General features: G+C 36.1%; 1 protein-coding gene across 3 annotated transcripts in view; it reads right to left on the minus strand.

Moving 5' to 3' along the window:
- Positions 1-383: 383 nt before the first annotated feature.
- LOC131062952 (uncharacterized) overlaps positions 384-24,801 on the minus strand; it is a 42,316-nt gene continuing 17,898 nt past the window's right edge. Inside the window, exons 3-10 of one of the 3 annotated variants that reach the window (XM_057996694.2) lie at positions 3,645-3,864; positions 2,720-2,790; positions 2,568-2,616; positions 2,199-2,371; positions 1,927-2,045; positions 1,224-1,338; positions 999-1,106; positions 384-701 (exon numbers count right to left, since the gene is read on the minus strand). In XM_057996694.2, the coding sequence (XP_057852677.2) occupies positions 1,006-1,106; positions 1,224-1,338; positions 1,927-2,045; positions 2,199-2,371; positions 2,568-2,616; positions 2,720-2,790; positions 3,645-3,864 (848 nt within the window). In that variant the 3' untranslated portion in view covers positions 384-701; positions 999-1,005. Of the gene's footprint in view, positions 702-838; positions 1,107-1,223; positions 1,339-1,926; positions 2,046-2,198; positions 2,372-2,567; positions 2,617-2,719; positions 2,791-3,644; positions 3,865-24,801 lie in introns of those variants that run through there. The other 2 variants (XM_059207496.1, XM_057996693.2) reach the window with 2 other exon arrangements.

The following is a 24,801-nucleotide window of genomic DNA, read 5'->3' on the forward strand; positions in this document are numbered from 1 at the left end:
TAATTTGAAAAGTTTCATGGAACTTTATAGATGCATTTAATGCATGGAACGAATGATTTTTTAAATTAGATTTTTCCCTCTTATTGTGTTATCTTGTGGCTTGTGTATTTGATCTTTGCATTACGATGATTCTATATACTTATATACATGCTTTTCGCTCATGGATTTATGCAAATAATGCATTTAGCATTTTAAATATTATGCATTATTTTCTTATCGTTTATGGGATACGACTTCCTCAAACCAATCCATCGATTAAAAATAAAGAAAGAAAGAAATTAATATTTTAATACCCAATGATATGTCGATCTACAATATTTAACTCCATATCCGAGTCGAACAGCAATTCTTCATGACATATAGATCCATATTGTACACTCTAAGTGAGAGGAGCTATACTACTCTCTTCTATAAATATTTCTCCTAACATCAAATGAAGGCAAACCTTTTAATTCTTATGTTAGAAGCCATCATGCATAACATAAAATTATTATAAAATTGACTTCAAATATATTCAGGTTAAAATCATTAGGATGCCACAGAAAAGTAAGCATCGTGCATTTAACTAATATGTTAATATTTGTCTCCCATTGCAAGATATATCGTAGGTAGCCAAACGAGCATACCATTCAAGTATCTACAGAATTTTTTCTGTGAAATCTCGCATTAAAGTTCATTTTGGCATCCCGCAGGCACTTGGTCTATGGGAAACAAAACGAAAAATTATTTCTGATTGCAATAAATATATCATATTGTGCTCTAAGATAAGTATTATATAAATCACAAAAAAATGAATTAATAATAATGACTGAATGATATGCAATAGAAACCCTGCAAATGAAAATAAAGTCATTCTTGTTACAAATCACATGAGCTTCTTGTTACAAATGTTGTATGTTGTGTTGGTAGGAAACCATGTGTTAGATAAGGTCCCCTCAATAATATGAAAGTAACAAATTTCTTTACATTTGCCTAAAAGAACAGGGAAATAATTATACCGCAAAGTTATTTCAAGTTGACCCGATATATCGTTGCATCACCTTGTTGTTCAATAGTCAAACAGTTCATGCGGACAAGCAGAAGCAAAAAAGGTTTTGCCTTTGGACCTGCAAGATGAAAAACTTTGAACTAATATCGATGCACCAAAAGAAAAAGTGTCTTCCAAAATCTATATACAATCAATGAGAGCATATCTTCAACAGTTAAATTCATAGATACAATACCAAAGCCAAGAGGTTCCAAATCATCTTGGTCAAGCCACTCTGCACCATACTGATCGCCTCGCTTGGCTCTACCAGACAACAAATTATTTATTTTACGAATTGCATCATCCAATTCCTGAAAGTAAGTATCGCAATGTTGTAAGGAAAAAGAAAAATTCAGGACAGCCAAAGGCTTTTCACAGATAACCTCTGGATTTTGGTGTAATAGGTTACAATTTTATGATTAACGATCCTCTAGATATATTTATGTTCCTAATATAAACCTACAATTACACACAATTAAAAGGAACAATGGACTTGTATGAATCTTAGAGACTAAATTTAACATGTGATTATTGAATAATTTAGCCTGATAAATTATTGCAAAACGCAATTGAATATTATAGGATTTTCCCTTAAATTCACTATTTCAAATATAGGAAGAAGCTTAAAAAAATATAAAAATTTGCATCTTGTTAGTAGAATTGCAGTAATTGTGGAACAAAAATAATTCCTCTAGAAAGGTGTAAGAAAGTATATATTAAATGTAAAGGGCAAGTAAGAAAAAACAAATCTCAATAGGAAGCATGTAACATTAAAAAACAAAAGTATTCCTCTAGAAAGTTGAAAGAGAAAATAAATTAAATGTCAAAAGAGCACGTGAGAACTGTAGAAAAATCTCAAAATTAAATCATAGAATAGAACAAGTCATACACAAAATTACCTCCCATGAAGCCAAACCTCTTAACCATGAGGGTGTTTTGTCATACTCTTCTTTGCTGACCTCTAATAAACGATCAGCAACAAATTCCTCTTTAAAGATCTCAGGGTTTCCAATATTTTCTGCTACCAAAAGCCATATCACAGTATAAGCTAATTGTCATATCGGATAATGCCTCACAACCTACCCCTCAATAGTTCAAGAAAAGCTAAATATTAAATTAAAAGCTAGCCTCTGTAAAAAGAGCTATCAAAAGTAGACAAAACTATAATAACCTGTAGTGCTCTGATAGCTCTCAGTTCGATGATGTGCATTCGACAAGACATCTTGATCATTCCAGTGATATGTGCTCTGATAGCTATCAATTGGATGATGTGTATTCGACAAGACATCTTGATCATAGCAGTGATATGTAGGTGTTTCCTTGTCTTGATGTTTGATCTCTTGACTATATGCATAAAAAAGGATAATCAATACTCTATAGCATTCATTTTTTAATTTCAAAAAATAAAAAATAAAGAAAAGAAGAACATTTTATAGCATTTCATTTTTTTAATTTCAAAAAAAATAAAAAGTAAAGTGTCTGCACAACCTTCCCAGAATTTGGACTTGAGCATCATATTCAAGGTATACCTTGCACCTACCCTTGTTGTATTGGGAGATCACACACTGGACTACAATTTCCTGTATTGGCTGAGGAATGCATATCAACAAATAAGGTTAGCACTCGAGCATTTAATAAGTCAGAAGCTGAACAGTAAACAAAAAGGTGGGGATAGCAAAACCAGTCACAAACCTTCACGTGCTAAAGTAGCAAGGCATGCATCTGAAAGACCAAGGTCCTGCAAACTTATGGAATCCTCAAACCTTGGTTTGTCAAGAAAAACATGGATGTCTAGCATTGTTAAAGAAAATTTTACACCCTATTGTCACATACTGTGCTATAAATTAATTTTTAGAATCTTCAACTGACAAAATCATTCATCTGTCTATATGCTGCTTCTGGATTTGATTGTGTAAACAAATCCAGAAGCAGCATATAGACAGTCAAATGGATTGTGGAAATCTACTGACAAAAATCATTCTTTTTAAAAAACACATTGTTTTAGATCTTAAATGAGTAGAGGAAAACAGAACCCATTCATAGTTTACTAAAACTTGCAAAACAATTTAGTGCTCCACTAACATGTATAGATTAAAACATAAAGAACATAAAAAACTGTCTATTGAACAAGGAGCACATCATAAAGATGACATACATGAAGCCCTATCATTAAAAACAATAGAAGAATCACGGATCAGCTATGCTCTTAAGAAGGGATATTTGGGCATATTGTGGGTGTTCAATTGAAATGTAATTCGTCAAAAGAAACACAATATTCGATAAGATTTAGTTCAACAGCTTGGTAAATTATCTTCCTCTGTCTTCGAAGAGATCTTTGCTTCTGGATATTGCACCCGTTAAAATACATTTGTGTGAACCCCACAAACTGAGGAAACGCCCTGCCTACATAATTAATTCATCTTGAAGTTACTTGACAGAACCCAAGAGTCCAAATATAATACAATTCTTAACCAAATAGGAATTCATTTGCTTTCTTATCACTAACAGATTCTATGTTGCCGATAATAATGGAAAACTTACTAGCAAGCTCTTAGAAAAATATTTTAAAAGCTCATTGACCTTTGTATTGTGAATCCAGACCCAACAAAAAGGATACAGAGGATCATCTTCAAGAACATTGTTGCTACAGCCCCTTGCAGATGCTGCTGTAAAGGATAAGTAAGATGCAGCTGACATGCTTGTCTTGTAATCGGTTGTCTGTGTAAGGGTTTGACTTGCAAGAATATGATTAGAAGGGATTTCCAACTCTGCAACCTTATCTTCTCTCGGACTACTTACCTCAAAAGGAAATCGTTCTTCACTCTTATCAATATGTGCTGTAAAACACACCAGATACAATAAATCCATTACACAGTTGCAAAAGAACAAATTAAAATCAACCGATTACAGAAATCTTTGCAAATCTCTAAATATCCTACAATTTGTAGAAACTTAAAACCTAAAAATATGAAATACAAACTTTTATTTTCTATAATCCAACTAAAAGTGGACTTTTTTTACTTTTTAGCTATATCTCTAAATGCCCTATAATTTGATGTTTGATTAAAAAAATTTACATGCATTTATGAGTGCTCTTACTTGGAGATGCATGATCATTCTAAAATTCACATTTGGAGGTAAAAATAAATGGTGAAATACCAAGTTATTTCGTGTTTTATTTTGTGCCTATTTAAGGGAGTCTCTTAATACATTCACATATCTACAAATAGCATAATTCATGAAAGTCAACTCCCTTACCCAATGCCACCCACTTCTCTCTTGTATGGATTCCTACACACACTTAACCCATCCATATCCTCACACATCCCGTTACATTCACCCCATCCATAGATTCACACACACATTTCCATGTGTACCCATCATCTACTTTGATTTGGCCCATGGTTGTAAGGTCCATTGAAGCAAAAAACAGCAAAACTGCAATTGATTGCAAGTAGTTGTGAATTGCGAAGTTTAGTGCTTTTTTCCGAAAATTGCAAGTTTCTAAAAAGTCGTCTACAACAATTATTTCATTTTTTTCTGAATAATCACGAAAACATGTTGCAATTTAACTCGTTCAAATCATATGTGATCACATGTATTGCCAGTTTCTCACCATTCAAGGACGAGTTTGACTACAGCAAGCAATTTTTGGTCAGAAAAACATACAAAAGTGTTCTGTTGAAATCAAGTGTAGAAAAATGTGCAAATTATGAATGTAAACAACTAATTGCAAAAGGTTTAGTTTTCATTTTACAATCCATTTTAATTTTTCATATATTTGCTCTTTAATCTTTTTACTTGGATTTTTAACTTTATTCATATTGTTGTAAGTTTTAGCTTTTAAGTTTTAAAACTTTAGACTTTAAAATTTTTATTTCTTTTAAATAATAAAAATTTAATTAAATATAACATTAGTTATTTAATATTTACAATTTTAATATTAATTATTATTATTTTTGGGTTGGTGAATTGTGGCCAAGGGGACCACACCTTTAAGTAAATAATAATAAAAAATTGTGTATCAACCATAAATAGGGATGTTTAAGAGTAACAATAAAACTCAACCCACGCAATGAGAGAACTTACATCCCTAACCATCATACACAATTTTAACTAAACAGTAATTTAGGAGTGATTTAAGAATGACGATAAAAGTCAACCCACACAATAGGGATATAACAACGGCCCCCTTAGGTTGCTACTAAGTTTTTTTATTATTTATTTATTTAATTCTCAACAAGTGCCAACTTAACCAACCAAGCATCTTTATTCTAGCTAACAAATGTCGACTTTGTAATTTCTTCAATCACAGTGGTGGCAACAACTCTACACCACCACTTATGCTTACACGAGAATGTGCTAAGCTCTCAATGTCAAGGTCACTCCTAGACCTAGACCTAAGCCTCACGGGTTCATTCTTGATGACCTTGCCTACGTATACCCTCATTAGAAATCAAAAGGTTTGCAGTTCACACTACAATGTTGGAGGAAGTTCATTCACTCCTCGGGTATGGGATCTCTACTCACTTAAAATCCTAACTTTTAATTAAGTGTAATCTAGTAACTTGTTCAATTATAATATAACACATATCATATAACTTTTAATCCGAGTAAATTGTACATTAGTAACTTGTCATATCATTCCATGATCCTCCAATTCTATAGAGAGTGATCCAAGTGTACATCACACATACACAAGGTGACTAGCTCATACAAATCACACATACACAATGACTAGCTCTAGCATATATCATAAATACACAATGACTAGCTCCAACATACTTCACATATACACAATGACTAGCTTCAGCATATGTCACATATACACACACGGTGACTAGCTTCAACATACATCATAAATACACAATGACTAGCTCCAACATATGCCACATATGCATAGAGACTAGCTCCAACATATGTCACATATACTAAAGAAAACACACACATGTACTAAGAAGGGGGCTGAATTAGTACACAAAAAATTTCACTTATTTAAACTTTAGCAATCAAAAAGCAATAATCACAAGTAAGATCTAGCAATGAAGAATACAAGATGCACACATGATTTTACAAGGAAACCCTTGCAAGAGAAAAACACAGCAAAATATTGCTTTATATATGAATCTTCTTACAAGCTTTGAGGCTCCTACATGCAGAAGACACCAATCCCCTCCACTGAGCACCAACTCAGCAAGAGACACCAATCTCTTCGAGTGAGAGGCACCAACCTCCCTATCTCACAAAATAGAATACACCAACCTTCAGAATGCAATATAATGTCTTCCTTAAAAACTGAAACATATCTCACAAAATAGAAGACACAACATCAACAAAAGTCTGCCTTAAAAATTTGTTCTCAAATCTGCAAAATGTCCTTAATCAGATATGCAATAAAATCTTCAATGAGTGCTCTCAAATCTGAAACATATATTCGCAAAAATTCTGCACTATCTCTGCTCCAAAATGCCTGATTTTATTTCATAAATCTGCTCTTCATCTGCTGTAGGTCTGCTCTTAAAGCAGGAAGGATATTCAATAAATTGATGTGGAAATGAACCTCAACAAACTTCTATATATACCCCTCAAACATGCCTCTTTATCCAATTGTCACCTCCATTTGATTAGGTCAGCCGGCATTAATATTTGTTCTCCTTAACAAGGTCAGCCAGGCGTTTTATATATTTTTATTAATAAAATCTCTTTGCCCAAATTTTGGTGCTTCACAGTAGAGGAGTCCGCCCAGCCCAAAACACATTTAATTTATTATCTTCCGAGGAATTGTGATGGTTAATGGCCAACTTACTACATCACCTTGTTAAGAGGCCAACTGGGTGCTCATGTTTCAAATTTGGGGAAAATCAAAGTTCACTTGGGCAAGTTATGCAATTACGGAGTTTTCACACCTATCTGGATAATTCAGATTCCCACAATTCCACTTTAATCCCATTTCCCTTGGATACTTTACTCATCTCCAATTGTGAAACTTTCTTGTATATCCAGATCTTATCCAATTGGACCCCAATCCCCCGAAGCATCCTTGAATCCTAAGGGCAAATAAGGACTTGCCATATGTTCCATCATGCTTGTACCTGGGATAACTGCCTTTACACCATTTGCTTGCTTGGTAGTAGTAGGTGAAATTGTAAGACTTGAGAGCCAAGGCCATTGAAGGTCTATAATAAAATTGTAAAAGTCTATGCCCTTCTATAATGATTTTATTCCTATTTAGTATAGAAAATTTTCAGTATTGTGTTTGAAAATGTGAGTTGTGTGTTTTTGGCTACATGACTGGGCGATCTCATAATACCCACAAGACTTAATTGCACCAAGTGGTATCAAAGCTGCAGTTTGCTTGCTGGTAGGTGCTAAGGTTGAACTAATGATCCATCTTCTTCCTTTTCCCGTAGTAAAGATTTGTATTCATATATTGCAGAGGGTGGTGTAGATGAAAAGAGAGAGGACAAGATTTTTGGTGGAGTGGACTAGAGCATAGTGAGTTGAATCCCACAAAAAGAAGAAGAGTTAAGAAAGGTGAGGACGTGAAGAGTATTGAATGGAGAAGCATTTGGTGGAGGTTGTTGGCCTAAGGTAGGTTCAATCCCACGAGAGAAGAGAGGAGAGCGGAGTACAATTAAAGGTGGTTGAACAATGGTGGACAAAAGTACACAAGAGAAAGGAGTGAGGAGAAAATTTTGCAAGGAAGGAGGTCTCTCAATCTAACCAAATGTTGGAAGAGGAAACGGAAGGGAGCTTTTGATGATCCTTTAGCAGCAATGGAATTCACTGCAAGTTGTTTGCAACTTTGAAAGGTGGTTTCACCATCCAACTTCGTTTTTTGAGCCTATTCTTACCCTTAGCGTCTAATGCAAGAGCATCCAAGGTGTGTTGGTTTAAAATTTTGTACACCTGGGAAGATGTCCAAATTGTGGTTTCAACCACAACGTGTGAATTAAAAACTCTCCTAATTTAAGGGAAGGCTCCCCCTTTTCTACTATCACTAACTAAACACTAATCTAACTTGGGTGGGACAACATCCTTTTCTCTTTTTTCAGAAAAGATGATAATTTTTTCTCTTCCTAGAAAAAAAATAGTAGTTAACAAAATAAATAGAGCAACTTAAGGAACTTTAACAATAACAAGAATGCTTATACAAAAAGAAAGTGAAGTTTCCATGAAAGCTCAAAGTCTTTACTTTCCACCAATGAAACCAATGCGACCAAAAAGCAAAGGAGCGGGTCCCTGTTTATAATGGGGTGATGTGTGAAAAGGTCACATGTTGTACTATCAAGTTTACATGTCCTCTATCGCTCAGATAGTGGAGTTAGTTGTTGTTGTTTCTGACAGTGGCGATCTATTGAAACTGGTCCAAAGAATGCTTGGCAGTTCTTTGATTTGTGGATTCAAGTGTTGCTGATTGGAGAACATGTTTATTCGGTTTGTGCAATGTTTCAATTCAGTTTTCTAGCGATGGTTTAATTGGCAAGTGATGTTATGATGTCCTGAGTTCAATGTTGTCAGTTGCGTTCAAGTTTCTAGTGATGGTTTGATTGGTAAGTGAAGTTACGATGTTTTGAGTTTAGTGCTATCAGTTGGGTTGGTTTTTGGTTGACTTAGGTGGTGTATCCTATCTGGATCATGTCTTTTTGGCTGGGATATACTTTGGTGGTTGAGTTTTGATGTTGATATAGGTCTCACCATGGCAAGTGTAGGTCTGCATTAAGTTTTGTGCATGGGAGAATGATTTTGGACCAATTGGTTGGTGTATTACATTGTCTATCTACATGTTTCATTTGTTGCCGACCTTGGACAATGTGTTTGAGTTTGTGGTTAGTTGGAACCATTTGGAAAGGATGTGTTATGATGCATTTGTGTCCTCTATATCTCTTGGAGTGGACCGCATTTGATTTTATTGGTCCGAGTGCCCTAGTTTATATAATTTTGTATATTTTGTTTGTGGTTGGCCTAGCTAAGGGTTTCAATGAGTTATCTTGTATATATAGTACTGCAGATGTAAGAGTTGAGTATGGGATATATGTGAATTGATGTGAAGTGGATTGGAATGATGCACAAGCAAATTTGGAAAGGCAAAAGTGTGAAAGGCAACTATGAAGAGCATTGAGACAAAGTTGGAAGTTAGGCATGTTTGTCATGACATTGGTCGCTTGACACAGTGGTTCAAGGACAATTTCATGATCAAGAGATCTTATTCATTTCAATTCATTTGATCCTCTGCACCTATCGAAAGAAGGTGTGTTCCTTTTGGCAGTTTGTGCATATTTGTATCTTGCCCTAATGTTGTGCGCCTTAGTCTTGCAAGTCCTCTCAAGTGCAGTGAGCTCCTTGGACTTGAGCCTAAACTTTGTAATCAGTTATTCATATTGTGATTGTGATTCTCACCGTGGTTTTTCCTTGTTTAGGGTTTTCCACCTAAATCTGGTGTTCATGTGTGTGTTGTGCTTTGTGCTTTCATGTTTCATAATTACAATAATTAGTTAACTATGGTTTGAAGTTTAATCAATTAGAAGTAAAGTCTTTTGTGGTCCGGATTAATTCACCCCCCATCTCAATCTTGTGATATGTTCAACAGAACATACCACAACACATCATATATGGAACTCGAACGCATTTATATTATTTATATTAATTTAGTACATCATATACACCCTTATATCTCCTTTGTATCCTTATATACATTCATATTATATCTATTCATAAACATCCACCCTTGTCTTCTATTACATTCTTATGCCATATTCTATCTCTCTCTCTTTGAGAATTACATCTTGGGATATACTTATATCAAAGGGATGGACGTGATCAATACATAGCATCCTTAATCTAGATGCTATCTTCCTAATCTTATGTTCTACGAGCTTGATGCGGCAAGATGCAGTATGTTCTCCCAGATTGTGTCTAGCTACTTATCTTCCCTATCAACATCATCCCCCCTTTCAAAACATTGACTTATCCGCAAGTCAACTCTATTCAAGATTTTTACGATAATGTTTCAATCTTGCTCTATCAACATGACATTGTAATATAGTACCATCTAATGTTCTTAAGCGGATTGCTCCTAAGTCAAGAATGTTTTTAATTAGATAGGCTCCCAATCACCAAACTTTGATTTTTCCTAGCTTTTTGAATTTGCTATCATATAGGAGGACCCTATCATCAACCTAAAATTGAAAATTGATCTTAAATTCCTAGTGTGCCATGCTTTTTGTCTAAAACACTATGTTAAAAGATGGAATTTTGCCAACTGCCTTGCCTCATACAACTTTTCCAATTCTTCGAAGCAATTTTTTAATGGAGTCTTCGTCATTAAGTCTTAATGTCATTGTTGTGCGGAGGTTGTGGACTATAAAATTTAAAGGTACTAGCACCCATTCTATATACCAAGTCAAATGGAGTGTATTTGGTGGATCATTTAAATGTTGTGCAATAGGCCCAAAGTACAGCAATATTTTGATGTCCAAATATGTTCTATTTGCATCATATATTTTAGTTAGAGCGGTTCCAATGATCTTATTTAGTGCTCTATTGGCTCCATTTTCTTGTGCATGATATGGTGTGCTCCAATTATGAGTGATCACGAATTGGCTAGTAGTTACTTTATAATTTTATTAACAATGTGTTTCCCCTTATCACTAGTTAATTAAGTAATGCTTAGCAGACACCCAAAATTGGTAATGATGGTGTGACAGAGATTTTGCGACAATATATGGAATACAATCCTTTGTAGGTTCTACTTCAACCCATTTATTGAGATAGTATATTTTGGTTATGATGAATCTGGCTTTAGAGTCCTATGAAATCAATAGCTCATTTGTCAAAGGAAACTTGGGCAATGAATGGTTGAAGTTGCATTTCATCCCAAACAGTAGCTCATCTTGTTGTTTGACATATATTACAATTCTTTGTATAATTTTTAGCATCCTTGTATATACTCGACCAACATAGTCCTGCTAACAATATTTTTTGGGTCGTAGTATCTCCATTGTTGTGTCCTTTCACAATGCCTTCATGTGCTTCCCTTAAATTTTGTTGACATTTATGCCCATACATTACCCTTTGAAGAATATCATCTTGCCCTTTCTTGTATAAAGGGCCTTGAATTAAAGTAAACAAAAGGAATTTTCATAGTAAAAGTTGTTTATCATGTGCAATCATGTTCGATGGATATGTGTCGGTGGAAAGTGATTCGGCAACATCATGGAATTCTTTATGCACAACAGTAATCCAAAAGAAGTGGGTTGTAGGTAAATCTTCTTCATCAGCTACCTCATTTTCTTCTCCTATCTCAATTCTAGATAGGTAATGTGAACTTTGATTATTCTTTTCAAGTTTGACCATTGCTGTAAAATTGAATTCTTGGAATAGTAATAACAAACATACCCTCCCTTGTATAACAAGTTTGTTAGGCAGAAATTTCAACGACTCATGGTCAATGTAGAATGTGAATGGGGTAGATAAGAGGCAAAGGCGAAATTTGTGTAAAGTGTAGACTATGGCTAAAGCTTCCCTTTCAATAGTGGTATAGTTCTTTTCCACTTGAGATAGCTTATGGTTGGCAAAGGCTATAGGATCATCTTTATTTTCCCTAGGTTGAGCAAGAACTACGCCTATAGCTATACTAGAGGCATCTACATGAATCATGAAAGGGTACTGACCAATCCAAAAATATAAGGATAGGGGCCTCAGTTATTTTCCATTTTAATGTATCCAAATATTGCTAACAATGATCAATACAAGTGACAGTTATATTAGTTTTCTTTTTGAGCAATTCTTCTGAAGGTGCCACTATGGTAGCATAATCCTTGATGAATTTCCTATGGTATTTGATATATCCCAAGAATGTTGGAATGTTTTTACTTATGGTGCAGTTTTAGGAGAGGTTAAGGTCATAACTAATGCAATTTTCATCAGATCCACCATTAGTCCTTTGCATAATCGGATACAAAATAAAGGTCGTGAAATACTTATCGTATTGGATATTTTCCACATAGGATCTATCTTCTATATTGCGTAAGGGCATGTGTACTATCTTCTTATCATCCAGAAAGGACATCTCTTCCTTCTGAGAATTAACAATACCATTTAAGTTTACAAACCATCTCAATCCCAACAAGGCTCTTAAAGTATTAAATGGTTCTTTCATTTCCACTACCTCAAAATACACAATTTGTTTTAGACCTTTGATATTCACTTCTACATTTCACCATGTCCCCAAAGTTTCCATGCCTATGCCATCCACTAGGCTTATGTTAATTGGTGTTTTTACTAGCTTTGGTCTCTGCAATCTATACCAATTTGAAGCAAGAATGATGTTTAAGTCTGCACCTAAATCCACTGTCACATGCTTGACTTTGCTATTATTGAGATGTGCAGTGATAAGAAGAGGGTCATTCTTCCAATTCTAGTCCTCAGTTAATTGGTTCACTTGCTGTTTTTGCTTGTTCCGATATTTTCCCAGCTACTTTAACTTTACCAAAAGATATTTCTCTTGGGCTAAAGAGGCCAAGTTCTTGAACATCATTACCTCCTCTTAAAAAAAATAAGCTACCTCATTCTAATGATGTTAAATAATAATACAGATGCAAAAGCATATGGATTTCAAAGAATCGATGTTGTTCAATTAATCAAGAAGACAAAGCTCCTTTAAATAGAGTTACAAAGACGATGTTTCTAAAAGAAACAATCGTTAACTAGAGGCGAAATTAGAAACAACTTAAATGACCATTAATAACACAAAGAGAAAGATATTATTCTAATACCCTTCCTTAATGTTCATCGTTCTAACTACCAAGAGAAATAACAGAGAAGGTTGCCCCCTTCTTCTCAGAACACGCTGCAACAGAAGACAAGAACCTGCCACTAACTTTGCCACTTGAGATGAGTCTGCCACCAACCCTCCTAGAAACTGCAGAACTTCTGGAGATACCCAAAACAACACCAACCGTCCAACCTGATGTTGGAGAACTGTCCCTCCCTGTAACCAGAGACACACCAAGAACAGCTGTCATGATTTTGAGGAAAAAATCGGCAAACCCTCCAAACTATTGCAGATGAGCAAGATGCCCAAAAATAGACTGCAAATAAGAGACTAGTGCAGATGTTCGTACAACTCCAGGTGCGACGAAAAACTAACTGCAACAAAGTACAATTTTTGAGGAAAAAATCATAAACCCTCTTGATTTTTTTTTTACAGGGACAAAAAATATTTAAAAACCCACAAATAATTATTAGGACAAAATTATTAAAACCCACAAATTTTTTCAAGGGAAAAAAATATTAAAACCCATCAGAATTTTTTTTAGGTAAAAAAATATTAAAAACCGAAACAAACATTGATGCCCATAAGCCATCTTCACGCTTTTCGAGGCACGAAAAACGAGGTACTAAGAAGATGCTAAGTGCACAAAACCTGACTACCTTCCAACATCAAGTTGGTCAATGGCGTAATCTTGCACGTTTCCCAATGCACGAAAAAGGAAAAAAACTGAGAAGAGGCATTGGCATGGAATTCAAAAAAATCAAATCCCAATGCAGAAACAGAGGCAGATGCAGGTACAGACTTCAAAAAATGAAGTACGACGGGCACAAATTTCAAGAAAAAAATTCCGACTGACCCAAAAAAATCCGAAGACAACCCAAAAATCCTTGCAAAAAACCCAGAAAGAATCTACTGTCGGAACCTGGATCCACTGGCACAAAAATCGAGGCACCAGAAAATTCTGACGATGACCCAATTGAGATCTCGAAAAACCCACCAGGAACTTGTGCTCGGAAAAAAATTTCGACTAAATCTGGAGGGTCAAAACCCTAGCCGAAAATGCAGATTTCCGTCCAAAAATGGCAGAAAAAAATCTGCAAGTTGGAAAAAAACGCGTCGCGTGGTTGCGCGAAATGCAAGAGAGACAGGTTGCGGGAAAGGGAAGAAAATAGCCAGAAAACCCTAGTAGCTGCAGCCAAAACGAACTGCCAAAGTAGCAATTTCGAATAAACAAAGAAATTTTTCAAAAAAAACTGTTAAAAATTCATGACGAATTTTTAATTGAAAAATTATTTCGAAAATAACCAAGGCTCTAATACCATAATACAGATGCAAAAGCATATGGATTTCAAAGAATCGATGTTGTTCAATTAATCAAGAAGACAAAGCTCCTTTAAATAGAGTTACAAAGACGATGTTTCTAAAAGAAACAATCGTTAACTAGAGGCGAAATTAGAAACAACTTAAATGACCATTAATAACACAAAGAGAAAGATATTATTCTAATAAATAATTTGTTGTTTAGCCTTTTCTACCACCTTATCATGTTGATGCTTATTTGGTCGAAAGTAATCATAATCTCCATCCAGACTAGCCTCTTTGTTCCCTCTGCAATTGATTTTTGTTTTTGCTTGTCGATATCAATTCCTTGCCATGTGAGTATTGTGTCCCTATGCTTCTTTGTTTCGGGCATCTTCTTTTTCTTTATTTCTACCACTTGCTCTTCTTCGAAATAATTCGTATTTGATATGTCAAAGGAGCATACATCCATCCTTTTGCAACCTCTTACTCCTTGTGATGGTACTCTTCTTATAACTCTAGCCCTTCTTTGCAAATCATCACTCCTAGACTATGTTCCTGCATTAAAAGAATTGTCTTGCATTTTCACGTGTAGAGGTCATGGGATTCATCTCTGCAAAAAGGACATTATTTTTCTTGTCACCCAACATTCAATCACATAGTGGCCTACTTTCCGACAATTGAAACATGTGGCATCATTTCTTCTCCAATTATTTCTTCCATGACTTATTCCACCTTTGTAACTTGATTGTTGGTTGTTCTCAATATAGTCTTGTAGTGGCTTATTGTGCGTTGTGTAGGCATTCCCATTGTCCCTCCAAGGTGGTTGTCTATAACTTCCATCATTCATGTTCCTATCTACATCTACATTGAAATTACAGTTATGGCATCCCTAGTTGCCACGATTTCCTCCATTCTAAACTTGAAGCAAATTAGCAAGGCATTCCTTAGTCAAAAGGGTGTCCCACTATTTCACACTTTGAATTATCTGGGGTTTTTGTTCTCTACCTTTATCTCTTTTTAAAGGAATATCAAAGTACTCACTTCCAAGTATTTCATCCCAAGCAATCTCTTTCTCTTCTTTCTCTTCTCTCTTTGCTTTCATTTCTTCTTCTTGTTGACGTGTATTTTGTACACTATCAAACACAGAATAAAATACCCAAGGGTACCTTATCCTCTCTTGAGTAAAGCCTCTGATTGCTGAAAATATCGTAGAAAAGGATCAATCAGGATGACTCCAATGTTCTTCGTTGTAGGGTCTCTACGTGTGGATAAGCTCTTTGTGGTATGATGTGATTTGCTGGAATCACAAGGGGACTTACAATTGATGCCTGAACTTCCAATTTGCTTTGAATATTGCTGGAACACAGGATTTTACAGCCTTAGATTTGAAAAAAAGAAAAAAAGATGAGGGCGAGGAAAGGGTCTAATCCTAACACTAAGAATGTAAGAGCAATGAATGATCTTTGATGAAATTCTAACTAAGTCTTGTTTTGACATCACAGGACCATCTCCACAAGGTTAGTGCGATCTTCGAAGGAAAGCTTTATGATGTTCAAATCATCACTGCAGGCATAGACACCATCAGGTTGATGCATATCAATGAAGAAGCGACAATTGAAGTTAAGCTTAAGCTAAATGATTCCAGTTGACTACGCAAGGCAAGTCTGCAATCAACAAACTGCTAGTAGTATGGATATACGAATTTCACCATCAATCAAGCACATTTCTTCCATTCATCTAATCATCTACCATCTAGGATTGAAGATTCAACAAGAAACCATGCATATTGCAAAAAACGACACACTTCACCATTACTTCAATGAAAATGGAGTTTGTTTACAATCAATGGCAACAATTTCTTGCCTTGTCCTCCTATTCTACTCTAATTGCTAGACTAATTCGCTATTCTAACTACTCTCTATTCACTAACTCCTTTCTAACTCTCTAACTTACTATTTCTATTATTGCCTTTACAAATGAAATGTCAGGGCTTATATAGTGCCCTCAATACAATTCGATGGCTTAGATCAATTTGAGATCAATGGCCAAGATTCATCAATGAAAACCCTAATTAGGGTTTGTTACAACCATTACATAACATTTAATGCTTGACCAATGAAATAATTGTATTGCTTGGACACATGTCCTCTCTAGAAAATTCCACCAATGAATAGCCGAGGTAGGTACATCGAAGTTTGTGCCACCTTCCATAAGTTAGGTACATTGAATCTGGACACGCTGAGGTGGACCTATTCGACTGCAGAAGTGATGACTGGGATGCCACCTCATCTGACACTTGTAGCTTGGTAGATATTCAATTTGATGTTGTTCAGAAGCTATCTTTAATTAACTCTTCTGAAATTATCTGCTTCTTCAATGAACCCTTGTTCTAACTCCTTTTGTCTTTGATGTGCAGGATGATTGATGTACCTCACCTTGTAATGCTGGATTGGAAGAGGTCGCCCTTAATGATGTTAGTCCGAAGAAGGCCGTCCTTGTCGATGCTAGACTGGAGGAGGTCGCCCTTGTCCTTGCTTGATCTTCTTGGAGGAGACCGTCCTTGATGAGAACCTGCCGACTTGTAGATCCTCCGGGCTTTGGAGTCGCCATCTTGATACCTACACAACATTTCAAAATTAGTAATATATCTTGAAATCTAAAAATTAAACTTTAAAAGGAAGATTCAAGATTTTAATTAGGAAACTTCATGATAAATCTTGAGTTATCATTTCCTAATTAACCATGCAATACTTAGACTTTTCTAAAAAATGTCTAAAAAAATCAAACCTTGAATAAGGGTGTCAAGATGATTTTGCCATACCTCCTCTTGAGAATTAACTCTAAGAAATGATGTAAAAATAGATGAATTTTGCTAGGCAAAGTGTAGATCAAAGCTCTCCCTTGGATAAAATGCACCTCCTTTAGCTTGGAAAAGAACTCCACCTTCCTCTTCAAAAATCTGGAAATTCGCCTTCAAATACCTTCAAAACATCTGGAATTTATCCTCCAATCTAGCAAGAAATTCTCCTCTCCAATAGCCTTCAAGATGAATTTCGCCCTCCTTAGTCTCCACACTTTCGCACTTTAGAAGGGATGAATGAATGATTTGAACTTGAAACAATGCCCCCCCTATTATATAGAGCGCTCACCTTCTTTCCTCCAAGAGGCCGACCTAGCAAATAAGCCTTAAAATAAAATATAAAAACACTAAGAAGGAGGCCGACTTGATAAATAAAGACAAAATAATGCCTTGTGCGCTCAACTTTTAATTTTTTATTTCACAAAAATTAATTTTAAATGCCATTATAATAGAAATTCAATTTTTTGAGGCCCAAAATTAATTTATTAAATGCCAATTTAATTAATTTTTTCAAATATTCCAAAGTTAGCAATTTGGCATCTAATGCGATTTGGAGGATATTAACGCCCAAATATGGTAAAAAATAATGAATGCCATTAACTTCGCTCTGGTCCCTTGGAGAGGGGCAGGAGCACTTTTTCATTTTTAGGCTAGGATTCTCAATTTTTTGAAGTCAAACCTTTGTTCACCATGCTTTAGAAGATCTTTCCCATCTCACACAACTTTGCCTTAGCATAATCTCGGAGGGAATTTGTTGTTTCATAAAAAGCGCCCTGGTCCTTCAGTGAGGGACGGGAGCACTTTTGCCAGTTGTCGTCAAAATTTGCAACTCTCGCATCTCAATTCCACTTCAAGGCATTTTAAACACTTTTTCAAACTTGCGCCTTGGCCTCAATTTGTCCAAAATTGGTGAGAAAGGCTAGATAACATGTTAAGCGCTCTGGTCCTTCAGTGAGGGACAGGAGCACTTTTGCAATTTCAAGCTTATCTGTCCTTTGCTAGCCTTCCAAATTATCTTCAATGGGCTAATCATGTCTTCTTCCATTCATTTCAATCACAAACTTGCCTTGGCTTTGCAAGAAATTTGCATTTTTTAGAAAATCGCTCTGGTCCCTTGGAGAGGGACGGGAGCACTTTTTGGAAAATCGCTCTGGTCCCTTGGAGAGGGGCAGGAGCACTTTTTGCCTTCATGGTATATTTCCTTGTCTTTTAAACCTTCAATCGCATCTAAGGCATAAAACATCATTCGTCCTTCCCATCCAAGTCAAGTTTTGCCATAAAATCTCAAACAAAGAAGAGAAACTTGAAAAAGTGCCATGGTCCTTCAGTGAGGGACCGGAGCACTTTTTGTCATTTGGGTTGATTTACTCCTTTGTAGACCACTTAAATTATATTCAATAGACAAAACATGCTTCCCTTGACCTCTTCAAATCATAAAATTGTCTTGATCCTGCAAGAACAGTGCAAATTTGAAAATCAAGCTCCGGTCCTTCAATGAGGGACAGGAGCACTTTTTGCCCTCTAAGCCAGATTGCTTCGTCTTTCATCATGAAATGCCTTGACTAAGGAAGATATCATCTTGTTTCACGCTATGAATAAAAGTTAATGTCCAAGAAAGGTCTAAAATTGTGCATATAAAGAAAATCGATCTGGTCCCTTGGAGAGGGACAAGAGCGCTTTTGACCTTTTAGGCAAAAACTTCATCATTTCATCGTTTTTGATCAAGTTTGGATGCTCTATCATGTTCATTTCGTCCTTCACCATGCCTTTGATGTTTCAATTTGACCAAACAAGGCCAGGAATGACTCAAATAAGCCTTTTCGCCCTGGTCCCTTGGTGAGGGACAGGAGCGCTTTGCCTTGGACCCTGGGTGAGGGACAGCAGCGCTTTTCGCTCTGGATCCTCAGTGAAGGATAGGAGCGAAATTTGACTTTTTGAACTCTCTATCAGGATAATTTTTATGGAATATAACATTTAAGTATAAGAAACTTTAAGTTATATTCCATATATACTTTCAGGATGTTTGAGAGTGGTTTCAGACCTCCAGGAGTTATATTGCAAAATCTAGTTTTTTGAGGTTTTTCAGTTTCCAGACTTAGTCAAATTTCAGGATCAGGACTTTCAGACTTAGCCAAATTTCAAGATCAGGACTTTTAGACTTAGCCAAAATTTCAGGCTCAGGACTTTCAGACTTAGCCAAAATTCCAGGATCAGGACTTCACTCAAGCAGGACCTGCTATCCATGATCTCCCCGACAGCACTCAAAAATGCAAAGGCCAACTGACAAAACCCTAAAAGACCTAGAAAACAAACTCTAAAAGCCAAAAAAGTAGGGGTCCCCATTTGCAATGGGGCGATGTGTGAAAACGTCACAACACTTCTCCACGTTGCGGTATGTCTTCTACCTAAATCCTTTTACTCTTACATGGACAAGGGGATGTATCCTAGTTTAGGGAGTGTGACCCTTCGACATCTTTTTGTTTGTGACATCTTATTGGTTAATGTCTTTAATTTGACACCCAAATTCATCTTAACAATTCCTTCTCTTTCTATTTTATCTTTCCTTAATTTTCTAATACTCTTATTAATGAATTCTTCTAAGTATTTTTCATGTATGGTTAATGTCTCTAGTGTTTTTAAGAATTCCAGAAATATGTCATCTAATTTGATCGTTATGTTTGACAAATCTGGTTTGTTTTTAGCGCTTTTAGGTAATTGCACTAGGGTTGGAGCCTCCTTGCAACTACATTCCACTAACAACAATCTTCTTAAATTTCCATAGTTATCAATATCCTATTTTATGTTGGTTAGTATCTGTTTTGCTTTCTCCAGTGCCTTCCATTCAATTTCTAGATTCTCTTTCTCTTTGTTCTCAACACCTTCCACCTTGGCACGATCAGTGTACCCTCATTATTGCACTCAACTCTCCTCTTCTTTGCATTTTCCATCTTTCTATAGTGTCTCTAATTTGCCTTTGTCTTCTCTCCTCATTGTTTGGGTTGGCCATTATCACTTTTCTTGGTAATGCAATTTGCTCCCTAATCTCTCTTTTGTTTCTCTAATCTCCTTTTGCCACAGGTGTTTTTGTAAAAGTTATTGCAATTTCCAATTTAATAAACAAGTTATATGCTAGATAGTATATTTCTGATTTTGGTATTATTATTATGACTATAATATTATCGTCTTTCTTTTCTGCAGGTCTGAAGGAAGAACATGTATCGATTTCAATGTCGTTCCTTTTCTTTTGAATGTTGTATATATATAGTAAAGCAATCATGATCAAGTGGCACCTTGATCGGACATGTCCGACCAAGATGTCACTTGGTCGTGACTGTTTACTAATTCATTCGGTGTTTATGATAACTTAATCGGTGCCATTACTAAATGATAACAGATCGATAAACACACCCGATAATGAATCGGTGTCAAGGCAAATGTTAACTAATTGATATAACCACACCTGAATGAATCGGTGTGAAGGCAAATGTTAACTAATCGATATAACCACACCCGAATGAATCGGTGTCAAAGCAAATGTTAACCGATCGATTACTAATAGCATTATATATGTGCTACTGGGTTAATACCCCAATAGCATATTAATGCCGATCCATTTATGGATCGACATTAATGTGCTATCGGGTTACTAGCCCGATAGCATTAGATCGACGCTTAACTTTGTTAAGCAAGTCGTCGATCTTAACCCATCTTTATCAATGTCAATATTATAATCAGATAAACATATTCAGTTTGGAAAGCATAATCAAAACGAACAGGAGAGATTGATAGGTTAGGAGAGACGTATCTTGCATAAGCTACTAATGCATTAACACTCCCTCTTAGCTTTGATAGATAAAGTAACCTGCATCACATTTCTTTTTCCATAATGTCAGTCTCTAATAATATATATCATCTATACATATGATATGAATTATCATCAGAACATAATATACAAATATAAAACATCACTCTAAGCATGTGACATAGAGTATCACCTAATCATGTGATATAGAAGATTTATCATTTCATTATGACAGGATATCACCTAAACACGTGATATCAGTATTGCCTAAACACGCAATACTAAGGATAAACATATGAGGATGGTTAGATTCTCATCTTATCCAGGTTGTGATATGTGCACAAACATTTTATACAAATATTTTATCACAACACCATCATGGCACATCCATGACATACCAAAAATCCAATCATGATAAATGGTTTAGAGAATCATAAGATCGTCACCTTATGATGTCTACATACAAGTGTTCATAATCTGAGAGATCGTCACCTCTTAGATATGAACACAGGGGGTGAAACCCAGAATGTCCCAACATGACAAAAGAAGTTTACACATTAAACATCTTATTTACAAAGCAGATTACCTTTCTATCATACCTAAACCTTTTCTGAAGTGATCAACCTTCACTCTGGAAAGTGGTTTGGTCAGAATATCTGCAGTCTGATCTCCTGTGCTAACATATTCCAATTTGATCACATTTTTGTCTACCATGTCTCGCACATAATGGTATGGAATCTCAATATGCTTGGATCTGTCATGAAATACTGGATTTATAGAAAGCTTTATGCAACTCTAGCTGTCACAATGGATGACAGTGGGTTTCATGGGTTCACCAAATAGTCCCACAAGCAACTTCCTAAGCTATACTGCTTCTCGAGCAGCCATGGAAGCTGCAATGTACTCGGCCTCGGTGGAACTCTGAGCTACTGAAGACTGTTTTCTGTTGATCCAAAATATCATGGCTGATCCTAAACTGAAGCAACAACCTGAAGTGCTTTTCCTGTCAGTCACACTCTCAACCCAATCTGAGTCTGTAAATCCGTGTAGGTCTAGATTGACTTTCTCATATTTTAGACCAAGGTTTAGAGTACCTTGTAAGTATCTCATAATGTGTTTCACTGCAATCAAGTGAATTTCCTTAGGCTCACACATAAACTGACTTAAGGCATTGACAGCATAACAGATATCTGGCCTTGTATTCGCCAGATACATCAGGGACCCAATCATCTGTCTGTAGAGTGTAGGATCAGTGGATTGTGACTCTGCTGTTGCTTCCCTAAGTTTATGTAAATTTGTTTCCATGGGAGACGTCATAGGTCTGCAGTTATGCATTCCGAATCTCTTCAAAATGTCCAAGGTATACTTTCCTTGGTTTAGTATAATATTGTCAGAATTCTGCCATACTTCCAATCCTAGGAAGTAATGAAGGAGTCCTAAGTCCTTCATATCAAATTCTTTGGATAGATCATTCTTGCATTGATCTATAAGATGATCATTTCTTGTGATTAATAAGTCATCAACATATAAAATCAACATTAGCATATCATCTTTATTTCTTTTGTAGTAGAGATTAGGATCTGCATCATTTTTATAGAAGCCTAGTCCTGAGAGATAGGTGTCAATTCTTTCATACCAGGCCCTGGGGGCCTGTTTAAGCCCACAGAGAGCTTTCTTGAGTCTGCACACATGAGACTCTGCATCATGAATTTCAAACCCTTCAAGTTGCTCTAGGTAGACTTCTTCTGAGATCTCACCATTTAGAAATGTTGTCTTAACATCCATTTGGTGTAACTTCCATCCTTTAGTTGCTGCAATGGTTAATACAACTCTCACTGATGTATACCTGGCAACAGGTGCAAAGGTTTCTTCATAGTCTATTCCCTCCCTTTGTGAGAATCCTCTGGCTACAAATCTGGCCTTGTGTTTCTCAATATTGCCGTCTGCAGCATGTTTGATTTTGAATAACCATTTAGATGAAACCACAAATTTTTTGGTTGGCCTAGGAACAATCTCCCAAACATCATTTTTCATAATGGATTGATACTCTTCAGACATGGTATCCTTCCATACTTGATGTTTCAGTGCATCTGATACATTGTTTGGTTCAGATTTAGAGAGATCTATCATAAGAGCAACATAGCTAGTGAATTTATTTGGTCTTTTGCTTTCCCTGAAGGTTCCTAAAGGAGCAGCAAACTTCTGAGCTTCTGCTACAATCTTGGTGGCCCATAGAGGTCTTTTCTTGAGGTTTTCTCTAGGTGAGTTTGAAGTTTCACCTATGGTTTCCTCAAGATTCTCCCTCTGAAACTCAAGAGTGGGGTCTTCTTCTATGTTAGGAGTGAGGATATAGATTTCAAGCTCTATTGTACTTAGGGCTCTTTTGAAGGCTAAGTCTTCTTCAAAGATTACATCTCTACTAAGTTCAATATTTCTCTGACCATGTATATATATTCTATAGGCTTTGGATGTTTCGCTATATCCTACAAGTATTCCCCTTTTTCCAGAAGGTTCTAGTTTTAGTCTTTTCTCTTTAGGTACATGTATATAGACAGGACACCCAAATATCCTAAGGTGGCTGATATCTGGCTTTAGTTTGGTAAATACTTCTTCGAGAGTTTTATCTTCAAGATGTGAGTGAGGACATCTGTTTTGGACATACACAGCAGTGTTAGTTGCTTCTGCCCAAAGATTGATATTTAGATTCTGATCAAGAATCATGGCTTTGGCAACTTCTACAATTGTCCTATTTTTCCTCTCAGCTACCCCATTTTGTTGAGGATTATAAGATATTGTTAGCTCCCTCTTAATCCTTGAGTTTTTACAAAAATCTCTAAATAATTCATGTGTATTCCCCCCCATTATCGGTCCTTAGGGTTTTGATTTTATTACCTGAGTAGTTCTCTGTCAGTGATTTAAACTCTTTAAACCTACTAAGGATCTCTTCTGATTCTTTACACTTCAGAAAGTAGATCCAAGTTTTCCTAGAGTAGTCATCAACAAATATTACATAATACAAACATCCTCCTAGAGAGGGAGCGGGCATAGGTCCACATACATCAGAATGAATTAACTCTAATACTTTGCTTGTTTTCCTAGTACTATTATGGAAGGCACCCTTGATATTTTTACCTAGCGCACATCCCTTGCATGCCTCTGAATGATATTTTTTGCAACTTAGGTAAACCTGTGACAAGGTTTCCCATAGATGACAAAGCTCTATAATTCAAGTGGCCTAGTCTTCTATGCCAAACCTCATTTGCATTTGTTGCTTCGTGAATCATGGCTAGGTTGGGCTCTGTGCACAGCTCATACAAATAGCCTCGTCTTCGACCAATGACTTTAGCTTTCTTAATGGAAGAATTTTTTGGCCAAGACAACACCTTGTTCTCCATGAAGGTTATTCAGTATCCGTTATCTTCTAGGGCTGATATGGAGACTAGATTTCTCTTGATGCCGGGGACATACAGTACTCCTTCGAGTTGCAATGATATGCCTGTCTTCAGTTTGATGGTGCAGGAACCAATTCCTTTAACTGGATATGAGGAATCATCTCTGATGGTTACTTCCTCTTCATTATCCTCTGTCGTGGAGTCTAGCACTTCTCTAAACCCTGTAATGTGTCTAGATGAACCGCTGTCGATCACCCAAGAGTTAGACTTATTTGATGCATGGCTTGTAAGTGCTGAGTAGAGGACAGTTCTGGGAGTTATCTTCTCTTTTAGATTTTCCTGCTCTGGCAAATGTGGCTTGTTTGGCTCTCTCTGGACATTTTGCAACAAAGTGCCCGAACTTATCGCACCTATAGCATTGAATATGTGATAGGTCTCTCTTCGAAGTGTTCTTGCCTTGATGACCCTTCCTCTTCCTAAATTGCTTCTTCTTGGTTGTCTTATTTGTGTTAGTATTTAGGACTTGAAAGTCTTCATCAATGTTCTTTTGTTTTATTCCCATCTTGTTCAATCTTGATTCTTCTTGGAGACAATCGTCCCTTAATCTTTCAAACTTAGGATATTTGGACCTTGCACTGATGC

The sequence above is a fragment of the Cryptomeria japonica genome, chromosome 6, assembly GCF_030272615.1.
Source record: "Cryptomeria japonica chromosome 6, Sugi_1.0, whole genome shotgun sequence".
Lineage (NCBI taxonomy): Eukaryota > Viridiplantae > Streptophyta > Pinopsida > Cupressales > Cupressaceae > Cryptomeria > Cryptomeria japonica.